Source organism: Equus przewalskii, chromosome 1 (genome assembly GCF_037783145.1).
Source record: "Equus przewalskii isolate Varuska chromosome 1, EquPr2, whole genome shotgun sequence".
NCBI classification, from domain to species: Eukaryota; Metazoa; Chordata; class Mammalia; order Perissodactyla; family Equidae; genus Equus; species Equus przewalskii.
The window spans coordinates 31,920,840-31,933,061 of NC_091831.1; the positions used below are offsets into that span (position 1 = coordinate 31,920,840).

The following is a 12,222-nucleotide window of genomic DNA, read 5'->3' on the forward strand; positions in this document are numbered from 1 at the left end:
GCCACAGAAAAGGGGTGATTCATTTTACGGCTTCCTTTAGAACTGCCCAGGGCACGGGGGACTCAGAGAGGAAGTGTACCCCCTGCTGGCAGGTTGCCTCTTGCCCTACAGGCGCATTGCCTAGCCTCGTCCTCCAGTGTTGGAACGGTGTAGACAGTCGGCTGCGGTTCACTAACTTCTTGCCCTCTGTGGAGGACTTCAAGCTGTAGGTCAGGAATAAGGGTTGGCCCTGTTTTAGAGACCAGCAGCAGCCCCGAGTGATGGGCCTCGGAAGCAGCGAGGCAGACACAGGCTCGCCCCTTTCCCAGGCCCTTTGTTGCCTCCCAGCGCCCAGACTCGGAGCCTCTCGGAGCTGGGCTGGTTGGGAGGAGGGACCTGTACTGAGAGAATTTAAGACATTAGCGGATTCACACTGAGATGCAAAGAGGTGCTAACGAGATATTAAACAGCTCTCAGTGGACTAGCAGCTGAGGAAACTAGAAACCCAGAAGGCCCAAGGTGAAAATGTCTTGAGGCTGCTGATAGGGTGGGAAAGATAACCAGCCCCTGGGTAAACAGGGTGCTAGGAAGAGCTGGGGCTGTACTTCCACAGTGAAGCTGGGTAGACGGCTTGGGGCTAATGCTGATGCAGCTGTGTGGAATATTCTGCCACTTATAAAAGTAGAAAGGACTCAGGTTGGCGAGGAGGTTCAGAGGGATGCAGCCCCAAAGGTGGATTCCTGAGTAGTGTACTGAGTCCCCCCACTGTCCCTAATCTGTGAATGTGACCTTATTTGGAAATAGGGTCTTTGCAGATATAATCAAGTTAAGGCGAGGTCAAGTTGGATTAGGGTGGGCCCTAATGCAGTGAAAAGAGGGAAATTTGGACACAGACACATGGGAGAAGGCCATGTGTTGACAGAAGCAGAGATTGGAGTGATGCTGTCACACACCATGGAACACCAAGGATTGCCAGCAATCACAGGAGACTAAGAGAGAGCGTGGAACAGCTTCTCCCTCTGAGTCTCCAAGAAGGAACCCACTGTGGCTAACTGACACCTTGATCTCAGACTCCTGGCCTCCAAAACTGTGAGAGAATCGATCTGGTTGTTTTAAGGCACCCAGCAATCCAAGGAAACTGATGCAAGTAGTTTTGAGCAGTTGTTTAAAATGTATAAGCCATGGAGAAATTTATTAAAAGTTCTTGGGTAGTTCTGAGAATCGTTGGAAAAACTGAAGAGCTGAGAGCCTCTCTGATGGATGTCGGGTTGTGCTGGGCCCAGCCAGATCTACCATTAGAACAGGAATAAAAAATGAAGAGATGGAAAGACAAGGGGCCCACAAACCCCTCATTGTATGTTGATCATAAGTAAAAAATGGCCATGTGGGGACTATATCTCCACAGAGACTATCGGGATGACCCCACATAGGCGGATGCAGCCAGTGCTCCCATTTCTGGTTCTGCAGAAATAACTGCACCCCTCCTTGCCAAACGGATGGCAGTGGGAATGGAAAAGTAGCTCAGACTTGCAGAGTGATTGGCTGTGGGCGTTATGGGAAGGCGTCTCAGATCTGCAGAGGCTTCATGCCTGCATGCATGAGACGGCAGTGGTATGGACAGAACTGGGAATCAGGAGACTCATGGTTGGGTGGCATAATTCAGTATTTCTTTTTAATTCTAGTTTTATTTATTTGAATAGATAATACAGCCACATGGTTCAAAATTTTAAAGGTCAGAATGTGTGAAATGAAAGTCCTTCCCCATCCCTGTTCCCAGCCACCCAAGTCCCCTCCCTGGAGGCAAACTGTCCTATCATTTCTTGTGTATTGTTTTCAAAGGTGTTTTATGCATTTACATATATGTATTTTGTATTGGGCCTCCTTCCGTCAGACAGACAGTAGCTAGAACAGAGGCTGCTGTTGCCTCCAGTCACCATTCTCCCCTTCAATAAACCCCCTGTTGTAGCAAGACCAGAGCCACAGGCATCTCTTGGCTTCTCTTGCAGCTAGATGGGGCCATGTGATGGAGGTCTGGCCAAGGAGATGGAAGTGGGAAGTGTGGTGTGGTCCTTTTGGAAAGTCTCCCTTTTAGGAAGGGGCCAAGTTCTTCTCTTTTTGTGTCATCTCCTTGCCCGGAGTTTGGACGTGATAGTTAGAGCTCCAGCAGCCGTACAGAACTAGGAAAGAGCAGTGAATCTGAAGGAATCTCAAACCATGTCTGAAGACACAAAGACAGGCCTGGACTGTCTCCCTTGGATCTCTTTAGTGTGAGAAAGAAATAACATTCTATCTTGTTGAAGCCAGTTGGGTACTTTTTAAAGACAAGGCTAATATAATCAGAAAATCTGCAAAGTTGGTTTGGTGAGCAAGGCCAGTCAGGCAGGCCTGTGAGAAGCGCTCAGATCAGGAAACGAAGCAGATAATAATAGTAACTACCACATTTTTTAAAAAACAGTTTGATTGAGATATAATTTACATACTGTAAAATTCACCCAATAAAAATGTAAATTCACTGGTTTTGGTATATTTGAGTTGCGCAACTGTCACCATAATCTAATTTTAGAACATTTGCATCGCGCCAAAAAGAACCTTGTCCCTGTTGGCTATACTGAGCATTTACTCTGTGCCTGGCACCCTGAAAAGTGCTTTACAGATAGATATTATTACCTTTAGTCTTCAATAACCTCTGAGTTTGGTATTCTTATCCCCTTTTCATGGATAAGAAAACCAAGGTCTGGAGATAAGAAAACATGCCCAAGATTACACAAACTACCAGGATTCAAACTCACTATGGTTGATGCAAAGCCTGCCCTTCTCAAACCACCACCCAGATGCTGTTGCCCGGGCTTTGCAATCTGGTTTTTTAACTGCCCAGTTCTCATTCCCCAAGGCCTGTTGATTCTTTCCTTCAGAGTCTCTCCCAGTGGTCAAGGCCTATTTTTGGTCCCATTGCCGATGGCCTTCACGTTTCCTTGGCTGGGCTCGTGCAGCTTGTGTCTGGGTCCTAGCCTCTTTCCCTTTAATCCTCTCTTCTGGCAGATCAGCTTCCTCATGCTCAACCCTCCTCAGGTTATCCTTTCCCCCACATTAGGTCCACACTGCCTCTGGAGTAAAACCCTCAGCTCCTTAACACAGTATCCACAACTCTCAGAGGCCTGGTCCTGGTCCACTCTTCCAACCGTACCTTGTCCTCCACCCCCGCAGAAGCCCTTTGCTCCTGTCAGATTGGGCCCTTGCCAGCTTTGGAATACAGCTCACAGGTTCCTGTCTCTCTATATTTAGTCCTGTTCTTTGTGCAGAGAACGCCCACCCCAAATCTCCACCAATCTCAACCTTACTCAGTCTAGCTGCAAACCTCCGTGAAGCTGTCTCTGCTGTCCCTCCTAGGCGGTGGTTCCTCCCCGCCTCTGCCCTCCCAACCCATTCTGTTTCCCTGCTTGAGCTCTTACTGCAGACTTGCTGTCTGGAGTTACTTGGGCTAGACTGTAAGATTCTTGAGTCCAGAGGGTCCTCTGATTGGTCAGGCCAGAGTTGTTTGCCCACCCCTATGGCCAGAGATAGGGTCAGAGCTACCCAAAATGTACAGACTGAGGATGGGAGAGCAGAGGACCCCTAAAGAGATGCTGGGTGCATCAAAACATAACCTGTGTCCAGTACAGGTGGGATGTCATTTTTCTTAAGGCCAAGTAACCTCATTGTTTCACTTATTCTTTGATTTGGTTAATTCGTTTGTTCCTTTATTCACTCAACAAATAGTTGGGTAAGCAAAACCAAATATAGTCCGTAACCCATAGAGCCTACAGTCCAGGGAGAGAAGCCAGCACTAATCAAGCAAGCATAGGAACCACTCTAGACGTGTAGCAAACGGGAACAGTAATCTGAGACACAGTGATGGAGTCCCCAGAAGGTTTTCATGTTTCCTCGTCCAAATGACCACGCAAAATTATTTTAATGGGCGACAAGCCTTTTATTTCATGATTAGAGATGGTCCTTTAAATTCACGTGTCCCAGAAGAGGAACCTTTGGATTTAATTCACAGGGAAGTATGAATGAATGAGCAAGGCCTCTCTCTTCCTATATCCTTGAATGAGGATGGATCCTATGGGTGGGGATGACTGAAGAGGTATGGGTCTGGAGGGCTGAGGGACAATGGCCTTTTCTTTCTGATTTTGAATGAGGGAATCTTTGACATTGACTCCGAAGGCTCCTGTCTACAGGACAGAGAGGGAGGGGAAGCCTTGGGGCCTTTCCTGACCTTTACCCTACTTCCTAACAGCCCTGGGGACTTATGCGTAAAATTTCTCTCCACACCAAACAACCTCCAGGAGAACGGATTATAGCGGCAGAAAAAAAGGACCCATCCAGGCTCAGCTCACATGACCATGGAGATAACACTCAACACAGCGGGTTTGTAAACTATCAGCCCATTCCTGAACATCAGATATATGTTACTGCTTTGAAACTCACCTTCAGCACCGGGGGCCTCCTGACCTGACGTCTGGGCTGTTTTTGATCAGAAGGCTGAGAGATTCCAATTCAAAATTATTTGGTGGGTTCACAGGCCTTCTTGTTCACCGTGCAAGACTCAGGACCACCCCATGCCTCCCTCAGACCTGCCCCCCACGCCAGGCCTGGCTGTTTAGGGCACCTTCAGGCTTTTGGGTTTGGTCCTTGCTTCTGCTGTGGCCCAGACAGCAGGGCCCCCTTGCCTTCTGGCTACAGTCTGAGCTTGTCGAGGGTAGGATTCATAGCTCATTCAACTCTGTGGCCCCAGCACTGAGATCAGTGCCTGACAGATGGTGAATCCCAGTTCAAGTGCTCGGTGACTGCATGTCTCCAGTCTTCTCTGCCAGTCTCTTGCTAGTGACCTGGCTCTTTCCAAGCTTGTTCTCTTGGCTGGGGAAAATGACCTGCAGAGTTTTCCCTCTGGAGTTCTACGCTTCATTCGGTCATGTTCAGCTCCACAGAATTGGTTCCTCTTCCCTTCGCCTCACTGAGGATTCCACAGTGAAGCTGAAGGCAGTTTTCTTTTTTTGGCATGTGGAATAATGAAATGTTAGTCTTTGGTGTATCTGAAGGAGACTGAAGGGTTAAGGTTTGCCCCAGCCCAGAATACATAGGTGCCCAAGGAAGAAAAAACTGGGAATGATTTGTAGCACATATTTGTCTTTTAATCTTTCCCCCTCTTGGGGGAATTCCCTACTGGGAGAGCTTTGGTGGGAGACAGGGAAGAAGGGTGGAGGCACCCGACCTACGCCCAGGCAATCAGACCTTCTCACCCATGACTCTGCCTCCCCAGGGAGTCATGCAGGGACCCAAGCACAGATGGGGACTCAGTGGGGCGTGACTGTGCTGAGAGTCAGGTGGCACTGAATGGTGTGACGCTGGCTGGGTTTCGGCTCCCTAACCCCCTTACTTCCTGCCAGTTCTTCAACCTGGAATCCTTCAGACAAAGCCAGTTTCTGTTATGTTAGCCAAAGTCAGTTTCCGGTGCTTGCAACGCAGATTGACATAAACCTAAATGTGCAACTGAAAGGGATCTTTAAATAAACCAGGGAATATCTGTAACGTGGAATACTACACAGCAGTTCAAAAGAGTAATGGCAGATCTATGTGTCCTGACATAGAAAGATCTCCAAGGCGCACATATAAGGACAGTATGTACACTATATCACCATTTATCTCAAAATTAAAAGGAATTACTTCTCCATGTATGTGTGTGTTACCATTAGAATGAAATGCCACAAGAGAGGGACTTTCTTTTGTTCACACTTATGTCTCCAGGCCTAGAACAGTGCCAGGCACATAGTAGGCATGCAATAAATATTTGTTGAATGAATGTCTTAGATAGAAAAAGATCTGGAAGGACACATATCAAACTGAAAACAGAGCCTTAGTGGAGGGACTAGAATGTGGGGGTGTTCGACAAAGGAGATTTTATTTGTATTATTTGAATTTTTTTTATAAGGAGAATGTCTTCATGTATTACTTGTGTAATTAAAAAAATAAAAAGAAAAAAGCTGAATATTAATACGTGATGAGAAAGCCATTAAAATGATGATTTCAAAGACTATCATAACAAATACAAGTTAGCTGGCAAAGAAAGGGGGAAAGCATGAGTATCCGAGGTGGGTATACGATATTTTGTGGGGTTCTTGGCCCTTTTGACAGAACAGACAATTAAATTTTTAGTCTTTTTTTTTTTTTTTAGATGTTCAGTAAGTACCCTTGCCCCATCTCTAACCAGGCTCAATATTGATGCAAGGCCCAGAAGTGCTTATTCTGCACATGATACTTTTATATTTTGATGTGGGCATTAGAATGTCCTGCTTTAATTTAGGCAGAGGGAAGAGCAAGAACAAAAGCGGAAAAGAGAAAGATGCATCCGGGGACTGCAAGTCACTTGCATTTTTGGAAGGTGAGGTTAGAGGTGGGGGTGTGGGGAGGACGGTGTTGGGACAGGGGTCATGGGCAGATCCTCCTTCTTTCTCTTCCATCTTCTTCCTTCTTCTGCTTTCCTCCCAACTTCCCTTCCTCTCTTTTCCCCCTCCGTTGAGGCTAGGGCCTAGAAACACAAAGATGACTGACACCACTTCTGCCCCCAAAGCTCAAAGTCTGTTGGGGTAGGTAGGTGGATTTGCAGTGACATTTGTGGCCAACTCACGTCCATGCCCTTGCTCTTAAACCATTCTTTAGAGCCCTGGCCTTCTTCCCTTCTCCACACCTCTGAATCCCTAGGAGTCTGTTCTCTCCTTTGCTGTTTAGTCCTCCGTGATTCTAAACTGACTTCTGCTGTATGTGACTTACGTGTGTGCATTTTGTCTCCTCAAGTCTCTCGTAAACTCCTTGAGGGCCCGGGGCCACTTTTCTGCGACCTTTTGTCCAGCCAGGCTGTTGGAAACAAGATGACTTTCTGAACTTTCATGAATTCCTGCTGTACAGCCATGCTTATCGCCAGGCTGGCAATCAGTCCCTGGGTGGAGTAGGGATGATTTCAGGGGAGCCGTGACACCCGTGCAGAAGCAGGTGTGCAGGCTTGTCAGCTGGGGGTACTTTTACAGCATTCGGCAATGATACTTGCTTTTAATCAGAAGTCACAGGGGGACAGTTGGTTTTGAGGAGAAACACTCCCCTCTCCAGAGTAACTGATTAAACTGTAACTACAAGTGTAATGTGTGGTCCTTATCACACAGCAGTGGAGATAGAAGTGGTATCTGAGAAGGGGGAGGTCAGCATTCTTAATATTCATCATATCACCTTAATGTTTATCTCGTCTTGGTATGTGCCAGACGCTGTGCTGCTAAGCAGCTTTTCAGAGATTATCTCGTCTCATCTTCACAATACCTCTCTGAGAATTATTATTATTTTTTTTAAAGATTTTTTATTTTTTTAATTTATTTTTTTAAATTGTTTTCCTTTTTCTCCCCAAAGCCCCCCAGTACATAGTTGTATATTCTTCGTTGTGGGTCCTTCTAGTTGTGGCATGTGGGACGCCGCCTCAGCGTGGTTTGATGAGCAGTGCCATGTCCGCACCCAGGATTCGAACCAAGGAAACCCTGGGCCGCCTGCAGCAGGGTGCGCGAACTTAACCACTCGGCCACAGGGCCGGGCCCTGAGAATTATTATTAGCCTCCTTTTACAGAAGAGGAAACAGAATCAGACAGGTAAGTAACTTGTCTGGGGTCACACAGCTAGAAGTGATGGTGCCAGGATTTGAACCTAGGCTTACTGACTCCAGAACCCATGCTCTTAATTACTCGGCTGTATTTCCCCTCAAATTATGGATTTTATATAAAAATGTGATCAAAACAGATGAACCAGAAATATAGTTGTATGGTGCTCCTCCTAGTTGTAGTGGTAATATTTTAAAGTTTTGAACATTTCTTCTATATGAAAGTATCAATTTAATTCAATCTGTCAGTCAGTCCATGTGCTGGGTGTCATGGGGTCAGCAAAAAAATCTTGTTCATACTTTGGGGAAAAGGCAAAATTTTAGCCTTGGGTTCTCTGCTTTGCATATATAGCAGTTATACAGCCCGGATTTTCCAAGGCTGGCTGGGGCTCAATGAAAAATTCCACTGATACATATTTGTTGAATTTTATTTCTTTTCATGTCTTTGCTGAATAAAGACAATTTGTTAAACATAAAACTAAATGCAATTTTATTTTGACACTTTAATCAAACTTTTCTAATCATAAGAATTCAATTAAAATAATCTATTAGAACATGTGATTCAGTTTTTGATTTGGATAATATAGTCTGAGGACTTGTTTATTCATTGTTCACAAAATATTTATTGCAAAGGCCATTATGTGCCAGATGCCACGGGGAGCAAAATAGATGTAGTCTCTGCCCACGTGTGGCAGGAAGTCTGGTTGGGAACCCTCACATGAAACAAATGGTCACATGAACAACTATATGATTATTCTAAAGTTGTGATAGGAGCTCTGAAGGAAGAGTAGAGAGTGAGATGTGAAAGTTTAGTAGGGGAACTGATTTATATTGTGGGGGCCATGGAAGGCATCTGCATCAATGACGTTTAAGCTGAGATCTACAAGATAATAAAGTGAAAAATGGGCCAACCCAGGAAAAGCAACACGTGCAAAGCCTCTGAGGCAGGGAAGAGTTTGTTGAGAAACTGAAACATGTGGGTAGAGCTTAGTGAAAGAGAAAGAGAGCCCTGGGAGAACCTCAGGTGAAAGTCTATCAGAAAGAACAACAGAAAAAATATCCCTAGAAAAATCCAGCATAGAAAAACAAGACGGAGAATGTTAATGCTTGAAGTTTACAATGTACTCCCACCTGTTGCCTCAGTTGATCTTTATCAGAAGTCCCTGAGGCAGGGAGGGCGAGCGTAATTACAATTATTTCGCGATCATTGAGGAATAAAGCTCAGCCAAAGTTAGGCAGCTTTTGATTTCAAGATTCAGACCAGAGGGGGAAACTCCGTCGGTTCTCTTGGAGGCCGGAAGGGAGCGGGTGGAAGGAAGAAGACGTGACCCACCACTATGCTGTGTGACCGTCTGAAGAAAGTAGCCTGTGAATGAACATTTAATAGCAAGTACTTCTTGTTTGCCACTCTGTACCAACTCTCCTAGATATGTCTCTGTGACAAGACAGAAAACGATCTTGCATTTTAGAGGGTGACTCTTAAAGCTACTTTCAAATTCGACAGATCTGTAATTCTGAGATTTACCCATCAGGACAAAATCTGAGCGTAGGCTGGGGGTTTCTGACTTGAACCTCAAAGTCCGTGGAATCCGAAAGGTTAACCAAAATGAGAAACTACAACTCCCGGCAGGCCTCGGGGCTGGGTCTCTCGCCCCGCCCCGCCACTTTTCTTTTCCGCTAGGTCTGTGGTCACCAATGACGGTTAGTTATTTGAATAGACCAATAAGATCATGAAACTGTTCAGGTTTGGGCGGGGCAGTCAAGCTGTCCAATCGCATGGAAGAACGGGAAATACCTTGGCCAATCCAAAGGCGTGGGGGCGGGGCCTGAAGGGGGGCGGTGAAAGAAGTTTGCTGACTAAGATGGCGACTGAGGCGCAGAGTGAAGGGGAGGTGCCAGCCCGGGAATCCGGCCGGAGGTGAGCCGAGTTCTTGGTCCAGCTGCCTAGGAAACGAGGCCGAGGGCTGGTCACACTGATGCCTTTCTCCCGGGTCGGTGACTCAGCGGGGCTGGGCTCTGTCGCTTCCTTCCACGGCGTTGCGCAGCCTGCGGGAGCTCGGGCGCGGCGGTCCGCAGGGTCGCTGGGCTGCGCTCGCTCCAGCCGATGCCAGTGGGAGGGCCGTCTGCGGCGTGGGCTGCAAACTGACCCTCGGCGGTGGCAGCGCTGCTTGCCTTTGTGCCGAGACTCACTTTCATGGTGAGGAAACTCAAGTCCAGAGCCGTTAAGCGAATTCCCCAGCGACACACAGCTGAGGGAGAACGCTGCTGTCAGGACCTTTTAATCGGCTCCGGGGCAGTTTATGTGGTTAAGTCGGAGCAAGGATTTGAGCGTCACTTAGAAGTGGGTTTGAGTCTTTGGGCTAATATTTTTTAAAAAATTTATTTTTGGTGGTAAGAATACTTAACGTGAGATCTACGCTCCAAATTTTTGAGTGTACGATGTAGCATTGTTGACTGTAGGTACAGTGTTGTACCGCAGATCGCAAGGGCTTATCTCCTTAACTGAAACTTTAGTTAGTTAGTTAGTTAGTTAGCAGCTCCCCATGCCGCCTGCCCCCAGGCAGCACATTCACTCTTCATTTCTGTGAGTTTGTTTGAGACGCTTCATGTAAGTGGAATCATGCAGTGTTTGTCCTTCTGTAACTGGCTTATTTCACTCTGCATAATGTCCTCACGGTTCATCCATGGTGGAGCATTTGTCAGAATTTCCTTTTTAAGGCTGAATAATACTCCATGCAATGTATATACCATCTTTTGCTTATCTATCATATGCCCATGGACATTTAGGTTGTTTTCGCATCTTGGCTATTTTTCTTTTGTTTGTTTTTTTTTTTTATGCGGAAAATTGGCGGTGAGCTTAACACCTGTGGCAATCTTCCTCTTTTTTTTCTTTTTTGCTTGAGGAAGATTGTCGCTGAGCTAACATTTGTGCCAGTCTTCCTCTGTTTTGCATGTGGGATGCCACCACAGCATGGCTTGATGAGCGGTGTGTCGGTTTGTGCTGGGGATCCTGACTGCCAACCCTTGGCCACCAAAGTGGAGTGCACAAACTTTACCACTATGCCACCAGGCTGACCCTTTGGCTATTGGTAATCGTGCCTCTGTGAAGAATGTGGGAGTGCTAATATCTCTTTGGGATCCTGATTTCAATACTTTTGGATAAACACCCAGAAGTGGGATTGCTGGACCATATGGTAGTTCTATTTTTAATTTTTTGAGGAACCTCCCTACTGTTTTCCATAGCAACTGCACCATTTTGCATTCCCACCAGCAGTGCACAAAGGTACCAATTTCTCCACATCCTTACCAACACTTGTTGTCTCTTGTTGTTTTGGTAATAGCCACCCTGACAGGTGGGAGGTGACATCTCATTGTGATCAGGAACAAGGCAAAGATGCCTCTTGCCACGTCTGTTCAACATAGTGCTGGAAGTCCTAGCCAGGACAGTGAGGCAAGAAAAGGAAATTAAAGGCATCTAAATAGGAAAAGAAGTAGTAAAATTGTCCCTGTTTGCAGACAGCATGATCTTATATCTAGAAAACCTTAAAGACTCTAACAAAAAAACTGTTAGAGCTAATGAACAAATTTAGCAAAGTTGCAGGATACAGAATCAACATATAAAAATCAGTTGCATTTCTATATGCTAACAATGAACTATCTGGAAAGAAAACTAGGAAAACAATCTCATTTTATTATTTTTTTTAATCGCTTTTTTTCCCCAAATTCCCCCCAGCACATAGTTGTATATTTGGGTTGTATGTCCTTCTAGTCGTGGCATGTGGGACGCTGCCTCAGCATGGCCGGATGAGTGGTGCCATGTCCGCGCCCAGGATCGGAACTGGCGAAACCCTGGTTCACTGAAGCAGAGAGCACGAACTTAACCACTTGGCCATCAGGCTGGCCCCATAATCCCATTTTCAATTGCACCAAAAAGTAAAAATCCTCGGGCCAATTTTTAAACCTCTCTCAGCTTCGGTTTCTTCCTCAGTGAGTGGACATGATGTCTATTCCAGAGAATGTCAGGGTTAAATTGGACAGTCCTTTTAAAGCTCTTAGCATTGAGACTAGCAGATAATAACCACTCAGTACATGATAGATTTTCTTTTTCCTAGTAGAACAACTAAAGAACATGTCAGAAGAATCTACAGTGTAGGAAATCGTTACATGGTTTCTACAGATCGTTCTCCTAAGCAGGCACACCGAAATTTAGCAATTCCCAGAAAGAATTTCCAGGTGGGCCTGCCCCAGCCTTGAGACCATAGTTGTCTGGATTGATCCCATATGTACATTAGAATTTAGTAGAGTGAGCTTATTTACACTGCCTCAGTAAACCAGTAAAACACTTCAGTTTCGTGTCTCCTGGTGCCGTTTGTACTGACTAGGAGATTCCAAGTCTTGGGAAGCTGGGTTTATGAGCAGACGCCAGACTCCTTCCCTAGCCGAGATGGCTGTGGTTGAATGTGTTATTTAGTATTTTATAGGGAAGAGTTTTCCACTCTTAGAGCTGCCTGTGAATGGGTTGACCATTTTTGCCCAGAAACTGTAGATGATAAATTTGATCAGCTCATCCC

At 45.9% G+C, this 12,222-nt stretch overlaps 1 protein-coding gene across 6 annotated transcripts in view; it reads left to right on the plus strand.

Moving 5' to 3' along the window:
* Window positions 1-9,454: 9,454 nt before the first annotated feature.
* Window positions 9,455-12,222, plus strand: part of ARHGAP19 (Rho GTPase activating protein 19) — a 59,675-nt gene continuing 56,907 nt past the window's right edge. For 2 of the 6 annotated variants that reach the window (XM_008531830.2, XM_070609271.1), the window contains exon 1: window positions 9,455-9,569. In XM_008531830.2, coding sequence (XP_008530052.2) covers window positions 9,514-9,569 — 56 coding nt within the window. In that variant the 5' untranslated portion in view covers window positions 9,455-9,513. The remainder of the gene's footprint in view (window positions 9,570-12,222) is intronic. The other 4 variants (XM_070609247.1, XM_070609304.1, XM_070609282.1 and 1 more) reach the window with 4 other exon arrangements.